The following is a 19,424-nucleotide window of genomic DNA, read 5'->3' as shown; positions in this document are numbered from 1 at the left end:
GAAGTCAGGTCCACACAGTGTAAGATGTGGGAACTTCATACAACCTGACTGGCGAAAGCCTTGCTTTGCTCTCCTCCTCTCTTCTCTTCTCTTTTCTTCTCTTTTCTCACTCTGTAACCCAGGCTGGAGTTCAGTGGTGTGATCTCGGCCCGCCGCAACCTCTGCTTCCCGGGTTCAAGTGATTCTGCTGCCTCAGCCTCCCAAGTAGCTAGGACCACAGTTGCATACCACCACGCCCAGCTAATTTTGTATTTTTAGTAGAGATGGGGTTTCACCATGTTAGCCAGGCTGGTTTCAAACTCCTGACCCCAGATGATCCACCTGCCTCAGCCTCCCAAAGTGCTGGGATTACAGGCGTGAGCCACTGCATCCAGCCTGTTTTTCTTTGTTAGTCATTAAGCACTCTTCCCCTGTGATTCATGCTTCCCAGTCTGGTCAACAATGAAAGTTAGGCAAACTGTTAGTGATTTTAAAAACCAAGAATCATTTGTTGGAAGGGACAGAGCCTATCCAAGCAAACTTAAGCAAAAAGGGAGTTTGCTAGAAAGTCTTTTCTCAAGGACTGTAGGGACAGGAAAGCTGACCATTCTGAGGAGCTGGTACCAAGAACTGGGAAGAGAAGAACTATGGTTATCTCTGTCTCTATAGACGATTGGGCACAGGGCATCTGAGCACAGGCCAGCCTTACATGCGTCTCTGTGAAAGACTCCAGTAGAGATGAGCTGGAGTTCCTGGTCCCGATCCAAAATGTCTAGGAGCAGGTATTGACTGGCTGACTGCAGCTGTTGGATTTGGCCCTCATGGTCAGCAGTCCACCTAGTTGTCATGGAACGCACCTCAGAAAGTGTTCATGATAGTGATTATTCACAAGGCAGGGGCTTGGTACACCAGGAACAGATAGAGAGGGGGTGGATTTGGAAAATTAACTTCCCGTTTGCTGGGGGTACTTCTGGCTTTTAGACCACCTTCCCAGATTTCAGAGCCTCCTAGTCAACACATAAATCTAAACCAAGTGAGGCGTCTCTGTTCTCTCCTATTTGAACAGTGCTAGAAGGACCCAATGCAAAGCTCTAACCACCGTGGCATTTTCTTCTTTTTTTTTTTTTTTAGATTAATTGGGAATCTTGGCTACTGGAGGATTCTAGTCGAGCCGAGTTGCCCGTGACAGACAAGAGTGATGACTCCTTGCCCATGGGAGTTGCCGTAGACTATACGAACCAAGTGGAAATCACCATCAGTAAGTGTAGCCTGGTAATTAGTGCAGAAATAGTCTTCTTTCTAGTTAGGGTTAATATTGAAACACCAGTTACATGTTACTGACAGTCTGCTCTGCTGGGCACTTGTAGCTTCTGGCAGCACATTTCTACCTGAAGAGTGATATAGGCTGTATTGTGACAACATTGAACTGATTTGAATGGATATTCATTGATGAGACCAAGGCCAGACACTGTGTATACGTGTGGGTATATGTTTGCACACTTGCACGTGTCTGGGTGTACTTAGAATCTGGTTGAAATATAGAGCAAGCCAGGATTTTATGGCTTGGTTTCTTTGTCCAGTCCTATTCCGTGGTGACCTCCCAAAGAAGCAATACCCGAAGCTGGTACTGCACACCAGTACTTGGTTTGAAGGCAAGGATTAGAAAATAGAGATCTCAGGCCCATGATTTCCAAATAGGGCCTGGATATGTGTTTTGAATAGATCTTCCCTACAGTAGCTTGGCTATGCTGTAGTCATTGAAATGTAAAAGTGCCACAAAAGAAACAGTTTTTGCCATCTGGTACTTAAGTTTAGAGAGGTGTCCTCATCAGGCACCATTAAGTTGCTTGTTCTTTCCCTGATTAGGCAGGAGTATTTGTTCTGATTAGCTCATTTGCTCTGATTCTCTTGAAACCTTAATTGATAAAATACATACTTGTCATTCAATTGTGAATGAGGATTAAGTAGTTTGACTCATCTTTCTGTGTCCTGTCCATTCCGAAGAGTCTAGTCTCATTTTCCTAATAACCCAAGTACTTCCTAGATACTCTTGTCTTGGTCAGGGGAATGCCAAGCCTACCTCCTGAACACTGAGACACTCGTAAAAACTGAGAGACCTTTGGGAGAGTCAGAGCTACCGGGGGACTGATGGAGCTTCTAGGCAGGGCCCAGCAGGATGGTGGTGGTCCGATAGCGGCAGGAGCTCTCTTTAGCTGGGGCATGGAAGGCTGTTTGGGTCTAAAATCAGAACAAACTAACTTGAGCTGCTATTCAGATGAGCCCCGTAAACCCTCTTCATGTTGAGGGCAGTCTTTGCCTTCCGGCCTCAGGCCCTTAAATTGACTTGGTTCTTTTATTGCTTTTGTTTTCTTTTTTAACAGATGATGAAAAGACTCTTCCTCCTACTCCAGTTCTCATGTTACTTTCAACAGATGGTGTGCTTTGTCCATTTTATATGATTAATCAAAATCCTGGAGTTAAGTCTCTCATCAAAACACCGGAGCGACTTTCATTAGAAGGAGAGCGACAGCCCAAGTCACCAGGTATGTGTCTCTGCCTGCTTTATCAGTAAGGGATTCCATGGGACTTGCACAAGAGTATTTCCAAGAACCAACATGGTGTGAAGACACATAGTGATTATCTTTACCAGGCTCGTCTGTCTTAGGAAGGCACACGCTAATCTTTTTTTTGAACATGCATGCACATATTTGCCTTTCCCTACCCTCAAGCTTTATTCCACAGCCATTACTTTACTTCGGAGATGAAGGAAGGTCAACCAGATGGTTTGCATCCAGTCGTTTACCAACAGTATTCTAAGACCCTGTGTTATGTGATATGCATCCAGAAGACATTGTGCTTAGTCATGGGGATTGGTTAAAGAAATGATTGTATAGTCTGACAGTGAAATGCCATGTAACAATTATAAATGTTACATTTATTGACTGGGAAGGAGTGAGTGGAATACATCACACACAAAAAAAACAAAACCCTATATTCTGTGTTCCTTTTTGTATGAGAAAAAAACATACATAGAAAAAAAACTTGGAGATGAATTTAAAGTCTAAATGGTGGTTGTTTCTGGGTGAAGGGAACATGGATATTTTTGTTGTTTATATTTTCTTGAGGTTTTTTTCTCCTTTTGGAAACATTGCTTAAGTAATAGATGTTTATTGGAGGAAAATGAGAGCATACAAAACCATAATCACTTAAAGCCCATCGGTCATCAAGCAATAGCCACAGTCAACACTTTGGTACCTATCCTCCATGAAAATGAGTGCACACATGTAAATACTAGTCTGTATTTTTTAAATGTTTACAGTGACATTTGTATCACTTGTGAAAAGAAACTTTTTTTTTTTTTTGTGGAGACAGGGTCTTACTCTGTTGCCTAGGTTGCAGTGCAGTGGCATGATGACAGCTCACTGTAGCCTTACTCTCCCAGGCTCAGGCAGTCCCACCTAAGCCTCCCAAGCAGCTGGAACTACAAGCATACGCCACCATATGCAGCTGTTTTTTAAATGGTTTATAGAGATAGGATCTTACTATGTTGCCCAGGCTGGTCTCAAACACCTGAACTCAAGTGTTCCTCCTGCCTCAGCCTCCCAAAGTGCTGGGATTATAGACATGATACACTGTGACCAGAAAATATAAAACTTTTAAAAAGATCATTGTTTCATATATTCAAATTTGACTAATATTTCTCCTTTTGAATTCTGTGAGTATATAACTAATACATTTTTTTCTTCTATTATGACCAGTTTCCTATCTAAGCAAAAATGTATGACCAGTTGGTTTGGATAAGGTTAACAATACTTAGGGGTATATTCTCTCACTGCATCCCAGTCCACAGTGAGTTGTATATCCCAAATAGAGCCACTCAGATACTTGGGCCCTAACACTGGCAGCACTACCCCAAGTGATACACCAGATGGCTTGCAGAGTGTTGTATCAGGGTAGTCCGTTATTCGTAGTGTGTACTCTTTGTGTTGGGTTTTTTTTCCTCTTTATTCAGCCATAAATAAGGGTACCGTGAACTACCTAAACCCAGCTGCCTGGTGTGTCTGTAATAAGCAGAGCAGACTGTGAGATTAGGAGCCTGTGGGACGAGGTTTGTTTCTGAGCGTTTGCTACTAGCACATTCAACACTGGAGCACAATCAGAGGCCAGTTTTACTGTTAGCCTTTCCTAGAGAAACTCCCCTCTTCCTTCACCGTTTGTCCAGAGGTAGTAGTTGTGTTCAGATGAATGTAATAGAGCCCCTGCAGGGAGAGTGTCTGTCCTGTCAGCTAAGTGTAGCTAACACCTACTTCATGGGTTCAGAAGACATTAATGATTCCACCTGTTTCTACACTGCAGTTCCAAGAATGCGGTATTGATCAGAAGTAGTAGTAGCATGATGGTTTTCCAATAATCAGTTCGTTTTCAGTGGAAAAAATGCTAATGATTTCTTTAGGGTCTGGTATATATTTTTCATGTCAGTTTGCCTAATATGCATGGAAGTGTTTAACATCTATGTGTGTCTTTACAGAAGTTAGTTGTTGCTGGTTCCATATCTGTTGTATAAAGAAGTATTAATAGAATAGGTTTGCTTGCATTATTATACTTGTCCTCAAAGTGACAGTTTACTTGGATTTTTGTTTTCAGAAAGTAGTATTTTCATACTTGTATCCTAAGTATTATTACATTGCTTTAGACATAGTGTCTTCCATGAAGATAAATTGCCATCTTAGGTAATTTGGAACAGCCAAGCTCTATTAACTATTAATATAAATAGAAAATATTGACACAAAGTATTCCTTTGTTATTTATTTAGTTGGTTATTTAATTTAAAGGTTAATATTTTTACCTTATGGAAAGTTTGGAAAATAGAAAAAAAATTTATTCATTTTTGAGACAGGGGTCTCACTCTGTTGCACAGGCTGGAGTGTAGTGGCAGGATCTTGGCTCACTGCAGCCTCTGCCTCCCAAGTCCAAGTGATCCTCCCACCTCAGCCTCCCAAATAGCTGGGACTATAGGCACAAGCCATCACACCTGGCTGATTTTTTTTGTATTTTTTGTAGCAACAGGGTCTCACTTTGTTCCCCAGGCTGGGCTCAAACTCCTGGACTCAAAGGGTCCTCCTGCTTTGCCTTCCCAAAGCTCTGGGATTACAGGCATGAGCCATTGCACCCAGCCTTCCATTGACTTTTTTTTTTCCCCCTAACCATTTGGATTGCATTAAATATCTTTTTCATTTTTTGCATTATTTTTGTAAGCTTTATTCTTAGAAGAGGAATTACTGGGTCTGTTTTTTATGGTTTTTTATACAATGCCAAAATGTTTTCTTTAAAAAACTTACTAGTCACCTACCAGTGATAAAAAGTTTCAGGCTTGTTTTACCCATCCAAACGTAAGGGGTTATACGTATTTAAATTCTTATAATTTAGAGGACAAATTAGAAATGTACCTTGTTTATATTTCTTTGATGAGAGAGATTAAATGTGTTTATGTGAATTAGATTCCCTGTTTATTAGTTCTGAAATTTTAAACTCTCAATTTGTATGAGCTTTTTAAAAAATAGAAAACATCTTATTTGTCATTTGCTATGGATCTTTTTAGTTCGTTACCATTTAGTTATGATACCTGAGTAGCTATTTTTTACACAAATCTTAACCTTCTCCCTTTGCGATTTTTTTTTTTTTTTGGTCACTTCTAAATTTATCAAGGTTTTAGATTCTGAGACCTAACATCTGTCAATTTGTCTCCTTTGTTTTGAGATACATGTATTTGTGTGACTTTCTATGTGTATTTATGTGGAATTAGTTTTAGTGAAATAAGGTGGAAGTCTGAATTAAAACTTTTTCCCAGTTAATGAAATGTTGCAGTGACTAAATTGTTTTGTGTGCTATAGTAGCACTGAGAAGTCCATGAAGTCCAATTATTCTAATGTCTTTTCTTAGTTTCCCTTCAGTTTCATTTATCTCATGCCACCTGAAAACTCCAACATTAACTGTGTTCCCACCTGTTCTTTTTGCTTCTTCAACTAGTAACATTCCTGACTTCATTCTACCACAAATTCTTTTCCACTTTCTTTCTATTATGTCAACCTCACTGTTATGGTGTTAACATTTTCCTTCCTTTTTTGTCACTGCAGGAAGTACTCCCACTACCCCGACCTCCTCTCAAGCCCCACAGAAACTGGATGCTTCTGCAGCTGCAGCCCCTGCCTCTCTGCCACCTTCGTCACCTGCCGCTCCCATTGCCACTTTTTCTTTGCTTCCTGCTGGTGGAGCCCCCACTGTGTTCTCCTTTGGTTCTTCATCCTTGAAGTCATCGGCTGCCGTCACTGGGGAGCCATCTTCATATTCCAGTGGTTCTGACAGCTCCAAAGCAGCCCCGAGCCCTGGCCCATCAACCTTCTCTTTTGTTCCCCCTTCTAAAGCCTCCCTAGCCCTCACCCCTGCAGCGTCTCCCACAGGTCCATCAGCTGCCTCATTCTCCTTTGGATCATCTGGTTTTAAGCCTACCCTGGAAAGTACACCAGTGCCAAGTGTGTCTGCTCCAAATATAGCGGTGAAGCCCTCCTTCCCACCCTCAGCCTCTGCTGTCAAAGTCAACCTGAGTGAAAAGTAAGTCACTTCTAAAGTTTGATTCTTCTGTGGGTTGAGTAGAAATATTAGATGTTATTTGCTACAAGTAGAGTTGCTGTGAGAGGAGTTACTGAGTAGAATTTTTTACCCAGAGTAATACTTGCAAATGACAGAAATTCAGCCAACATAAAAAGCTGACATTTCATCAGTGGATAGAGTTCAGAAGTGTCTCTTAGCTGGCATTTTATTTATTTTTTTGACTACTAGGGATTTATATTCAGATACTTGTTTTGCTTTTTTACATTATAAATGTAGGCAATATTATTTTTAAAAAAGAAGCAATCCAGAATATGTATCCTGGAAGGGAAATGAATCCCTTGTTGTCTTTTTTCCTCCCGTGTCTACCCTTAACTCACTCCGAACTGCTGTCTACACAACCACAAAGTCATCTTGTGACACTGTAAATCGTTAGGTGATTCTTCTGCTTGGCAGTCCCTATGAAGTCCTGTGGCTGCTCACTGCTAATTCTTAGGTTGGTATCCAGTTTCCTCCAGATCTGGGTCCTGCAGCTCACTCATTTCTTATTTATTTACTTTTTTATCTGCTTGTTCTTTTCTCACCACTAGAATGTAAGCTTTTTGAGGGAAGCAGTCCCTTATATCTTGTAACCCCTCCCAAGATAACCATGAGTTCCTAAGATAACCACCAAATATAAGTACTACCAGCTTTTTCCCTGCTTGCCTGTCCTATCTGTTGTTGCTGTGGTGGAGGTGCTGCCGCCACAGTTACTGTTAGTACTGAACTGGCACACATCCACTTCATGCTGAGGGTTACATAGTGTTCCATTTTGCTGGCTACACCACAGTTTATCTGACCAGTCTTCTAATGCTGGATGTTTAGATTGTCTACAGACTTTTGCTCTTTAGGTGGAGCCGACTTTACATTTCTTTTAGGCCATAAGTATCCCAAAGACAGTGACCTGCATTCCTCTTCCTTTTTCACTCCCCAGAGAAGGTGCTCACTCTCAAAAGGAGTTCTCAGTAATTTCCTTGGTAAGAGAAAGTACTAACTCTCCTAAGCATAATTGTGTCCCACCTCATGTTTAAAACTCAGCTGGAAACAATAGCATTTCATATCATGATCAGCTTGGTATTTCATATTGTGATAAACTTAGTTTTATCTTCAAGTTAAGTACTTGATATTTCCCCTGAATAATTAATTCCTAAATAAGCAGACAATAAGAGAAATGTTTCCTTGCAGCTTTCATCTTTTATAAGAAATAGCTAAACATTTATGTTTCCTGAAGGCAAAATATATGTTATCTTTATAAGTTAACATAAAAGATAATAAGTTATCTTTTTATGACATTGCTCATGCTAGTGTAAAAGAATCTTCTAGCAGGCTCTTCTGAGACCTTGGGGCTGCCATTTTTCAGGTTTACTGTTGCGGCTACCTCTGCTCCTGTTAGTAGCTCCCAGAGCGCACCCTCGATGCCGCCATTCTCTTCTGCCTCCAAGCCAGCTGCTTCTGGACCACTCAGCCATCCCACGCCTCTCTCAGCATCACCTAATTCCGTGCCATTGAAGTCCTCAGTCTTGCCCTCACCATCAGGTATGATTTTAAGCAGACAACTTTAGACCTCAGCCCTGCCTTCTCAGATTAACAGTTTTAAGTGTTAAGAGTCCTACTAATGTAGTTGGACAAGGTTATTTTTTCTTGCTTCCTGTATCATGCATTAATGATTAATGTGCTGTGATTTTCATACTCTGAATTGGGAGATTTGCTCTGGCTTAATGCTGCCACGCTTCTCTCTGACACTTCTTATGGGGCTAAGTGTACTTAATGATTCAAAGAACGTGTCTTGCTCTTGGGCATTTATTTTCATGTGGAGTCTGCCCTCCATGAAGAGCAGTTACAGAACAGTTCTTTAAGAAACACAGGCAAAAGAATTGTTTGGTGGGGTGCGGTAGCTCACGCCTGTAATACCAGCACTTTGGGAGGCCGAGGCAGGTGAATCACCAGAGGTTAGGAGTTCATGACCAGCCTGGCCAACATGGCAAAGCCCCATCTCTACTAAAAATACAAAAATGAGCCAGGTGTGGTGGCGGATGCCTGTAATCCCAGCTACTCGGGAGGCTGAGGCAGGAGAATCACTTGAAACTAGGAGGCGGAGATTGCAGTGAGCTGAAATTGTGCCACTGCATTCCAGCTTGGGCTACAGAGCGAGACTCCGTCACGAAAAAAAAAAAAAAGAAACACAGAAGAGAGAGTACCTGCAGTGACTATATTTGTATTTTCACAGTCAGTCATACTGCTGTAAGCAGGAAGTTTTTTTTTTTGTTTGCTTTTGTTTTTTTTGAGACACTCTCACTCTCTCACCCAGGCACATCAGCCTCTACCTCCTGGGCTCAAGTGATCTTCCCACCTCAGCCTCCCGAGTAACTCAGGCATGTACCACCACCGTCGGCTAATATTTAAAATTTTTTATAGAGACAGGATCTTGCCATCTTGCTCAGGCTGGTCTCAAACTCCTGGGCTCAAGCAATCCTCCTGCCTCAGTCTCCCAAAAGGCTAGGATTACAGGTTTGAGCCACCATACCCGGCTCCTAAAATTTTAATTTTTTTTTTTTATTGTCTTAGAACAAAGGCTAGCGCAGCTGGTGGTCATCACTCTTTAAAGTAAATCATGAAAGTGGGCCCAGGGGCAATGTGTAACTTCATTTCTTAGATTTGGAGAAAGGACATTTGTGGTAGGAGAAATAAGGGTAATAAATGCTATATATTTTAACTGACTTCTTTTTCAAGCAGGACGATCTGCTCAGGGCAGTCCAAGCCCTGTGCCCTCAATGGTACAGAAATCACCCAGGATAACCCCTCCAGCAGCGAAGCCAGGCTCTCCCCAGGTGTGTTTAAATTCAGTTTGCGATATTTGTGTTTATTAATTTACTGCCCCAAGCATACATGTGAATAAAATAAATTTTCATGTTTTAGAATTCAGACCTTGGACATAGTAATTGGGACTATGTGATAGTAAATACCAAAGTGCGAGGTTTGAATACTTGTATACTCATAAAAGCCATTTAGCTATTTTAATTTTTTATTCTTGTATAATACACATAGAAAAAAGTACACATGATACTTGTACAGCTCAGTGAATTGTCACCAACTGAACATTGGTAACGAGCATCCAGATTAAGAAACAGAATTTTACAAGAACCTGGCTGGGCATGGTGGCTCACGACTGTAATCCCAGCACTTTGGGAGGTCACGGCGGGCAGATCACCTGAGGCCAGGAGTTCGAGACCAGCCTGGTCAACATGGTGAAACCCCGTTTCTACTAAAAATGCAAAAATTAGCTGGGCGTGGTGGCGCGCGCTTGTAGTCCCAGCTCCTGGGGAGGCTGAGGCGTGAGAATCACTTGAACCCGGGAGGCGGAGGTCAGAACCCCAGCGTTCTTTTTCACCTATCCCCTTCTAATCACTACTCTTGCCAGAGTAGCTGGTTTCCCGATTTCCGATAGCATAGATGAGGTTAGCCTGCCTGTACCTCCTATCACGTGGAATTGTGCAGTATGTATTCTTATATCTGGCTGCTTTGTTCAACATTATGTTTGTGAGATTTATCCATGTCATTGTTGTATGGAATTTATTGTGTGATTATATTACAAGTATTTGTTCCACTCTGATGGGCACTTGAGTAGTTTTCAGGTTTAAGCCATTGTATGTAGTACTGCGATGACCGTTCCAGTTGATGTCTTCAGTGAACACATGTACAGGTTTCTCTTGGGTGTATCCCTATGAGTGAGATTGCTGGATCATAGACTCTGCATGTATTCCTCATTAGTAGATTCCCACCAAGAGTGTATGAGACTTCTGGCTGCTCCGCCTACTTGCCACTCTTGGTATTTTTCATCTTTTCTTGTATTGTTTTGTGGTTTTAATTTGTATTTCTCTAATGATTAGCAAAATTGAGCTTTTTGAAATATGATTATTGGCCATTTGAATATTTTCTTTTATGTTGTGTCCGTTCATGTCTTTATTCTATTTTTCTGTTGGATTGCCGGCTTTTTCCTTCTGATTTTTAAGAGTTAGTTCCTTGAATACACACACATACATGCACATACAATGCAAATATGTTCTCACTGTGAATTGTCCATTCATTGTCTTTTTGGTCTCTTCAATGAATACACGTTCTTCATTTTAATACAGTTGAGTATATCAGTTTTTTTTTTTTTTATTTTATTTTTGAGATGGAGTCTGGCTCTGTCGCCCAGGCTGGAGTGCAGTGGCGCCATCTCGGCTCACTGCAAGCTCCGCCTCCCAGGTTCACGCCATTCTCCTGCCTCAGCCTCCCGAGCAGCTGGGACTACAGGCGCCCGCTACCATGCCCGGCTAATATTTGTTGTGTTTTTAGTAGAGACGGGGCTTCACGGTGTTAGCCAGGATGATCTCCATCTCCTGACCTCGTGATCCACCCGCCTCGGCCTCCCAAAGTGCTGGGATTACAGGCGTGAGCCTCCGTGCCTGGCGAGTATATCAGTTTTTTCTTCTTTTATGATTAATGTTTTTCATGTTTTGTTTTAGAAATCATTTTCTATTTCAAGGTCAAAAAGATGTTTTTCTAAAAGCTTTATTATTTTATCTTTCGTATTTAGATTTGTAGTCCGTCATCTCAGTTTATTTTTATGGTGTAATGTAAAGAGAATTGTATGTCTGTTTCCCACGTGATTACTTGAGTGCCCTGAGAATGAGAGTTATGTCTTTTCCTTTCTGTGTCCCCCTAACCAACCCTTCTCCTACCCTAACACACACCTGTACTGGGTACATAGTAAGTGCCCAGGTCACAGTTCACGCTTGTGGCATGATGGATGACACACAGTGTTTGTCAGATAAATGTTTGCTGTTAATGAATGCTGATGCAGTCTAAGACCTCTTTAGTGTTAATCGTTGTTAAGTATCAAATAGTCTAAAGGGCATTTCAAATTATAGCATCTTTAAAGCAGAACTCTTGATTTCTGTCTCCTCTAGAGGCTAGTCCTTTTCCAATGAATAAGTAGCACTAACAAACCAGATGTTTGCACAAGTCCCAAGCCCCAAAGCATCCTAGATCCCTCTCTTCAACGATACCTGTCCGCAGTCCAGGCTGGCAGGAGGTCTTGTCAGCTCCACCCTCTGCTGTGTCACATGTCATAAGGCCACAACTCTGTCACCCTGCTAGCATCCTGTGTCAAGCTGTTGCCACCTCTCACCTTGTTAACCTCTTGAGTACTCTCTCTGCTATCCCTGCTCTAGATAGCAGCAAGAGAGATCTTTTAACTCATAAAGGAGATTTAAACTCTCCTAAAACACCAGTAGTAGCTTTCCAGCACCTTCAGAATAGAACCCAAACTCCTTGTTGTGACCTTACATGACCTACCCTGGCCTACCTTCCTGACCCCACCCCTGCCCTCTCCAGCGTCTGCCCTGACTTCACAGAGCCCGTGTTTACTTTTTTTCTTTGCCAAGGTTTCTCCTGCCTTGAGACCTCTGCACTTCCCTTTCTTGCTGCCTGGCAGGTGCTTCCTGCAGATCCCATAGCTTGCTTTCTGCTTGCAGCCTCAGTTCAGAGGGCAGCCCGCAGTGAGGGCTTTCTTGGCCATCTCATCTGAAGTAGTGCCCTCTTTTATTCTCTTTATGTTTTCCTGTTTGTTCTCCCACTGAAATTATCAGATATGTTTATATTTTATTATTTAGCATATCCTAGTAGGAGGTAAGTTCCATGAGAGTTGGGCCCTCATCTACTTGTTCACCTCTCCCTGCACTGTCTAGAACTTGCCTTACACAAAGTAGAGATCCTATAAATAAGGGTTCGTTAGAATGAGTGAAGAAACAATGCTGTGTTACAGGAGCACCACTCCCTATAATAGGCACTGATATAATTGCGTATAGAAGCTATGGCTTGGGCCGGGCGCGGTGGCTCACACCTGTAATCCCAGCGCTTTGGGAGGCCGAGGCTGGTGGATCACGAGGTCAGGAGATCGAGACCATCCTGGCCAACACAGTGAAACCCCGTCTCTACTTAAAAAAAAAAAAAAATACAAAAAGTTAGCCGGGCATGGTGGCGGGCACCTGTAGTCCCAGCTACTCGGGAGGCTGAGGCAGAAGGATGGTGTGAACCCAGGAGGCGGAGCTTGCAGTGAGCCGAGATTGCGCCACTGCACTCCAGCCTGGACGACAGAGCCAGACTCTGAAAAAAAAAAAAAAAAGCAGCTATGGCTTGTATAGGATCAATTTTTAAACCTTTTGCCTTCCATTTCAGGCAAAGTCACTTCAGCCTGCTGTTGCAGAAAAGCAGGGACATCAGTGGAAAGATTCAGATCCTGTGATGGCTGGAATTGGGGAGGAGGTAAATTTGCTTCCTGAGGATGTTTTTCTGGAAGTAGCTGACAGACTTGAATAGGTCAGAGTGCCAACCCTTATACGACTAGTTCATTCTAGCACTGAAGCATGACCCATCCCAGCAGTGTGAGCAGTTAGTAAGCACAGTAGCAGTGACATTACTGTTTGTCCTTCAGACTGAGTAGTTCCTCACTTGTGTCTTCTACAGATTGCACACTTTCAGAAGGAGTTGGAAGAGTTAAAAGCCCGAACTTCCAAAGCCTGTTTCCAAGTGGGCACTTCTGAGGAAATGAAGATGCTGCGAACAGAATCAGATGACTTGCATACCTTTCTTTTGGAGATTAAAGAGACCACAGAGGTTTGTGTTTATGGATACTTTTCCTGAGTTGAATTGCATTTTAACAATTTTTTTTTCTCCTAATACTCCATGGGTGTATTTACTTTATTTCTTCAAGGACCACCAATGTTGTTGTTTTTTTAACGTGACTGAGTAGCTTGCCTAGAATCCCTGAGTTCAGATCCTACCTTCACACTTAATAAATTATGTGACTTTGGGCAAGTTAACCTAGTTACTCTGTTTTTTGGTTTTCTCATCCATAAGGTGGAGTGAGTTTCTACCCCTTTGACACATGCTATGCACTGCATAAAGTTTATTATAGTTGTTAATTTAATTTAGGTATATTTGAAATTTTACTATCTTAAAGTGTTAGATTTTTTAAAAAGGATATTTTAGGACATATGCAGTATGAAAATATTAAATGTTTGGTGTTAATAGTGTTAATTATTGTTACTGTTATTACTACTTACTGTGTGCCAGGAACTGTGCCAAACACATCACTTATATTATCTCACTGAATCCTCCACAACTTTGCTGTGTCATACATACTGTTACTCTCTCTATTTTGCAAGTCAGGAAACTGAGGCTTAGGTAAATTTGTCAAAAGTCACCCACTTAGTAAGTAGTGGTGCCAGGATTCTGCTTCAGACTGTCTGATTCCAGAGTTCGGGTCTTAAATAGCATGTTTGGAAACAGGAAAGTTCTTTAGAGTGTTAGCAGTAATTATCTTCACATAGTAGTATTAGAGCCCATGCTTTTTGTATTTTCTGCATTTTCAGTCGTTAGAATGTATTTTTTTTTAATGGAGATGAAAAATAAATGTAAAAAAAGAACATTAGTGTCATTCTAAACAGTTAAATTCTTTTTTTACACGAGTTAAGTATATTCATATGTTCGTTGTGTTCAGTGTTTGAGAAACACCACCTTCCTTGATCCAAGCAGAAAGGTTTGGACTTAACAACTTTTTGCATCAACACATTATTATACTTTTTCTAGTCGCTTCATGGAGATATAAGTAGCCTGAAAACAACTTTACTTGAGGGCTTTGCTGGTGTTGAGGAAGCCAGAGAACAAAATGAAAGAAATCGTGACTCTGGTTATCTGCATTTGCTTTATAAAAGACCACTGGATCCCAAGAGTGAAGCTCAGCTTCAGGTAGGAGATCTATGTAAATCTATTTAAAAGATTTAAAAACAAACTCATGTAACAATTGCTACCTCTTTTTGCATATAGATTTGGATGATGGCTCATTTTGAAGTTGTTGATTTTCTGCTTATAATTTACCATACTTCCCATAAACTTCCTTAACTGTGGCGGAAAAAAAAAAAAAAAAAAAAGTGCACTTCATGTAATTATGTAATTTTTTTCATTTAAAAAGATTTTTTAAATTTTTATTTTTTCTTGAGGCAGGGTCTTCTCACTGTTGCCCGGCTAGTGTGCAATGGCATGATCACAGCTCCCTGCAGCCTTGACCTCCTGCGCTTACGTGATCCTCTTGCCTCAGTCTCCTGAGTAGCCAGGACCACAGGCATGTGCCACCACACTTGGCTAATTTTGAATATTTTATTTGGAGAGACAAGGTGTTACTATGCTACCCAGCCCAGGCTGTTCTTGGAACTCCTGGGTTCAAGCAGTCCTCCTGCCTTGGCCTCCCAAAGTGCTGGAATTACAGGTGTGACTGGCCAAAATTCTTTATTAAACCTTAAGCTTAATATAGAGTACTCTGTTGAAACGTATATTTATACGTTGAATTATAAATAGTAGTTATTAAAGTGGCAACTATTTCTTGAGTGCCATTTAATCTGCTAAGTGTTTCTTATGCATTATTTCTAGCCTTCAAAGCCAGCTGCTCTGCAAGGTAAGAGTTACTGGTCCCTGTAGCCCCATTATACAGCTAACTGGAAATTAAATTTCATAGGCTAAGTAGGTTGTCCAAGGTCATGTTGGCTAGGAAAAAGGGAACCAGAATTGAAACCTCCATTTTCCTGAGCTCTTTTCTGTATGCCACACTTTAGCTTTTCTTTTGAATTCTTTTTTTTTTTGAGATGGAGTCTCGCACTGTTGCCTAGGCTAAAGTGCAGTGGCACCATCACAGCTCACTGCAGCCTCAGCCTCCTGGGCTCAAGTGATCCTCCCACCTCAGCCTCCCACATAGTTGGTACTGCAGATGTGTGCCACCACACCCAGCTGATTTTTAAATTTTTTGTAGAAATCGGGTCTCACTACATTATCCAGGCTGGTCTCGAACTCCTGAGCTCAAGTCATCCTCCTGCCTTTGTAATCTTAAAGTTTTGGGGTTACAGGTGTGAGCCACCATTCTTAATTATTCTTAATCTCTGCTTTCGCTAATTGGATTTTGCTTTCCATCTTTTAGTTTACACCGAATCATTGTGTCACTGGCCTTAGTGTGGGGTTTCTCTTCTGCTATCTCACATTTGTCTGGAATTCCAGCAGGAAGGGTTCACTGGCATTTCTGGTCTTCCTCATGACATCTGTGGGGTTTGTGGGTGTGATGAATTGTTCTTGCCTCAGATAATTTGAGGCCGCAAGCTTTATTGTTCCCCAGTGTTTCTGTCCCACACCTGGTCAACTTACTGAAAATTAAAAAAAAAAGAAAGGTTCCTTCTTCAACAAAGATTGCAGAGCCCTTACTGTGATCTGCAGCCCTCTGGTATTCCTGATGCATCCTCCTACCTATTACCTCTCAGCGAGAGAGTGCTGCCTGCCTACTGCTTATCAAATTACAGGCATCCACTCTGCGTCCTAGCTACATATTCTTCCTACGTGCCTTTCCACCTATTTCTCTATTAACAAACTAAGAGGAAAGCATACAGCTTTAGGGGGACGCTTATTCAGAAGGGAATAATTTTCTTTTTTCATGGTGCTAAGTAGGTAATACTAGTCAGCATGTATTGAGTGTTTACTGTGGGCAATGCACAGATGATGAAACCAAGATAACTGAAACTGCCCAGGTTTTACCACTAATAAACCTTGAAACCTTGAACCTAGGCAGTCTGACTCAAGAGCCTTTGCTCGTACTCAAGAGTCTGGTTTACGGTTCATGCAGGTTTACAATTCTTGCAGTTGGGTAAGTGACAGAAAGATGAACATGTAAATGTAGTGTGGGATATGTTGCTATGGGACCACAGGTGAGGGAGTAGCTGAGCCAGAGAAAAGAAGTATTTGTGTTAGGCTTTAAAAGAATAATTGTTTTTGGCTGGTGGACACAATTGGGAAGGCATTCCAAAGAAACAGCAGCAGCTAACACAGAGGTGTGGTTGTATCTGAAGAGATCAAAGGAAAGAGCCTTCTGTAGTCATCAGGTATTGAGTTGAAAGTTACATTTGCTACTAAGGTTATTTCTACTTCTCTTGAATCAGCTCGGCTCTTTTTAAATTACATTTTCTCTTTTTCAGATGGGACATAGACCCTTATCCACAATTATGGTGTTTTTTTAATTTTTAAAAATTTCAATAATTTTTGGGGAACAAGTGGTGTTTGGTTACATGGATAAGTTCTTTAGTGGTGATTTCTGAGATTTTGATCTCCCATCACCCAAGCAGTGTACACTGTACCCAATGTGTAGTCTTTTAGCCCTTACTGCCCCCCCTTCCCCCCAAGTCTCCAGAGTCCATTGTATCATTCTGTTTATTTATTTATTTATTTACAGTCTCATTCTGTCACCCAGGCTGGAGTGCAGTGATGTGATCTTGGCTCACTGCATCCTTTTTCACTGTTTTGGCCAGGCTGGTCTTGAACTCCTGACTTCAAGTGATCTGCCCGTCTTGGTGTCCTGGAATGCTAGGATTATAGGTGTGAGCCACTGCACCCGTTCCATTGTATCATTCTTATCCCTTTGCCTCCTCATAGTTTAGCTCCTGCTTATGAATGAGAACAAATGGTGTTTGGTTTTCAATTCCTGAGTTACTTCACTTAGAATAATGGTCTCCAGCTCCTCCCTGGTTGCTGCAAATGCCATTATTTCATTCCTTTTTATGACTGAGTAGTAGTGTATATATGTGTGTCACATTTTCTTTATCCACTTGTTGATTGATGGGCATTTGGATTGGTTCTATATTTTTGCAATTGCGAATTGTGCTGCTGTAAACATGCGTGTGCAAGTGTCTTTTTCATGTAATGACTTCTGTTTCTCTTGGTAGATACACAGTAGTAGGATTGCTGGATCAAATGGTAGATACTTTTAGTTCTTTAAGGAATCTCCATACTGTTTTCTGTGGTGGTTGTACTAGTTTACGTTCCCACCAGCAGTGTAAAAGTATTCCCTTTTTACCACATCCACGCCAACATCTATTATTTTTTAATTTTTTAATGATGGCCATTCTTGCAGAAGTAAGATGGTATTGCATTGTGGTTTTGATTTGCTTTTCCCTGATAATTAGTGATGTTGAGCGTATTTTCGTATGTTTGTCAGCCATTTGTGTATCTTTTAAGAATTGTTCATGTCCATAGCCCACTTTTTGGTGGAATTGTTTGTTTTGTTCTTGCTGATACATTTGAGTTCCTTATAGATTCTGGATATTAGTCCATTGTCAGATGCATAGTTTGTGAAAATTTTCTCCCAATCTGTGAGTTGTCTGTTTACTCTGCTGATTATTTCTTTTGCTGTGTAGAAGCTTAATTAAGTCCCATTTATTTACCTTTTTGTTGCATTCGCTTTTGGATTCTTGTTCATGAACTCCTTGCCTAAGTCAGCCTCTGTAAGAGTTTTTCTGATGTTATCTTCTAGAATTTTTATGGTTTGAAGTCTTAGATTTAAGTCTTTGATTCATCTTGAGTTGATTTTTGTATAAGGTGAAAGATGAGGATCCAGTTTCATTGTTTTATGTGTGGCTTGCCAATTATCCCAGCACTATTTGTTGAATAGGGTGTCCTTCCCCCACTGTATGTTTTTTGTTTGCTTTGTTGAAGATCAGTTGGCTCTAAGAATTTGGCTTTATTTCTGGGTTCTCTATTCTTTTCCATTGGTCTGTCTGCCTATTTTTGTACCAGTACCATGGTGTTTTGGTGACTATAGCCTTGTAGTATAGTTTGAAGTCAGACAATGTGATAACTCCAGATTTGTTCTTTTTGCTTATTCTTGCTTTGACTGTGTGGGCTCTTTTTAGTTTTATATGAATTTTAGGATTTTTTTTTCTAGTTCTGTGAAGAATGATGATGGTATTTTGATGAGAAATGCCTTGAATTTGTAAATTGTTTTTGGCAATATGGTCATTTTCACAATATTGATTCTACCCATCCATGAGCGTAGGATGTGTTTCTATTTGTTTGTGTTGTTTCCATTTGTTTGTGTCGTCTATTATTTCTTTCAGCAATGTTTTGTAGTTTTCCTTGTAGAGGTCTTTCGCCTCCTTGGTTAGGTATATTCCTAAGTTTGGGGTTTTGTTTTTGTTTTTGATTTTTGGTTTTTATTTTTTGCAGCTGTTGTAAAAGGGGTTGTTGTTTATTTGATTCTCAGCTTGGTTGCTCTTGTTGTATAGCAGTGCTACTGATTTGTGTACATTGATTTTGTATCCTGAAAGTTTACTGAATTCATTTATCAGATCTAGGACCTTTTTGGATGAGTCTTTAGGGGTCTTTAGGTACACGATCATAACATTGGCAAACAGCAGCCGTTTGACTTTTTCTTTACCAATTTGGATACCCTTTATTTTTTCTCTTGTCTGATTTCTCTGGCTACACAAATAATTTTGAAAATACATTTAAACATAATAAGATCTCTCTATAGATGTAAACTGTTTTTCCTAGTGTATAGCACATTATCTCCATTTGTAGACATACTTAATTGAATGCCTCAGTTTTATTTATTTATTTTTTTTTAAGAGGCAGAGTTTTGCTATGTAGCCCAGGAGTGCAATGGCTATTCATAGGCATGATTATGGTACACAAAAGCCTTGAATTCCTGGACCCGGGATCCTCCTAATTCAACCTCCTGAGTAGCTGGGACTATAGGTGTACCTCACCTTGTCTAGCTCTGTTTTGTTTTTGTTTTTGTTTTTTATTTTAGACAGGGTCTTTCTCTGTTGCTTGGGCCAGAGTGTGTAGTGTGGTGGCTTGATCCTAGCTTACTGCAGTCTCAAACTCGGGCTCAAGTGAGCCTCCTGCTTCAACCTCCCAAGTAGCCAGGACTACAGGCACACGCC

The 19,424-nt window shown here is 40.9% G+C and overlaps 1 protein-coding gene across 3 annotated transcripts in view; it reads left to right on the top strand.

The window, feature by feature from the left end:
- The window catches only part of NUP214 (nucleoporin 214kDa), a 127,063-nt gene that overhangs the window by 14,728 nt on the left and 92,911 nt on the right, over positions 1-19,424 (top strand). For 2 of the 3 annotated variants that reach the window (XM_011971141.1, XM_011971142.1), the window contains exons 10-17: positions 1,111-1,237; positions 2,361-2,522; positions 6,114-6,588; positions 7,985-8,160; positions 9,358-9,452; positions 12,847-12,933; positions 13,135-13,284; positions 14,260-14,418. In XM_011971141.1, coding sequence (XP_011826531.1) covers positions 1,111-1,237; positions 2,361-2,522; positions 6,114-6,588; positions 7,985-8,160; positions 9,358-9,452; positions 12,847-12,933; positions 13,135-13,284; positions 14,260-14,418 — 1,431 coding nt within the window. Of the gene's footprint in view, positions 1-1,110; positions 1,238-2,360; positions 2,523-6,113; positions 6,589-7,984; positions 8,161-9,354; positions 9,453-12,846; positions 12,934-13,134; positions 13,285-14,259; positions 14,419-19,424 lie in introns of all 3 variants that reach the window. The other variant, XM_011971143.1, reaches the window with a different exon arrangement.

The sequence above is a fragment of the Mandrillus leucophaeus genome, unplaced genomic scaffold (assembly GCF_000951045.1).
Source record: "Mandrillus leucophaeus isolate KB7577 unplaced genomic scaffold, Mleu.le_1.0 Scaffold99, whole genome shotgun sequence".
Lineage (NCBI taxonomy): Eukaryota > Metazoa > Chordata > Mammalia > Primates > Cercopithecidae > Mandrillus > Mandrillus leucophaeus.
This window is presented reverse-complemented; position numbering and strand designations above follow the sequence as displayed.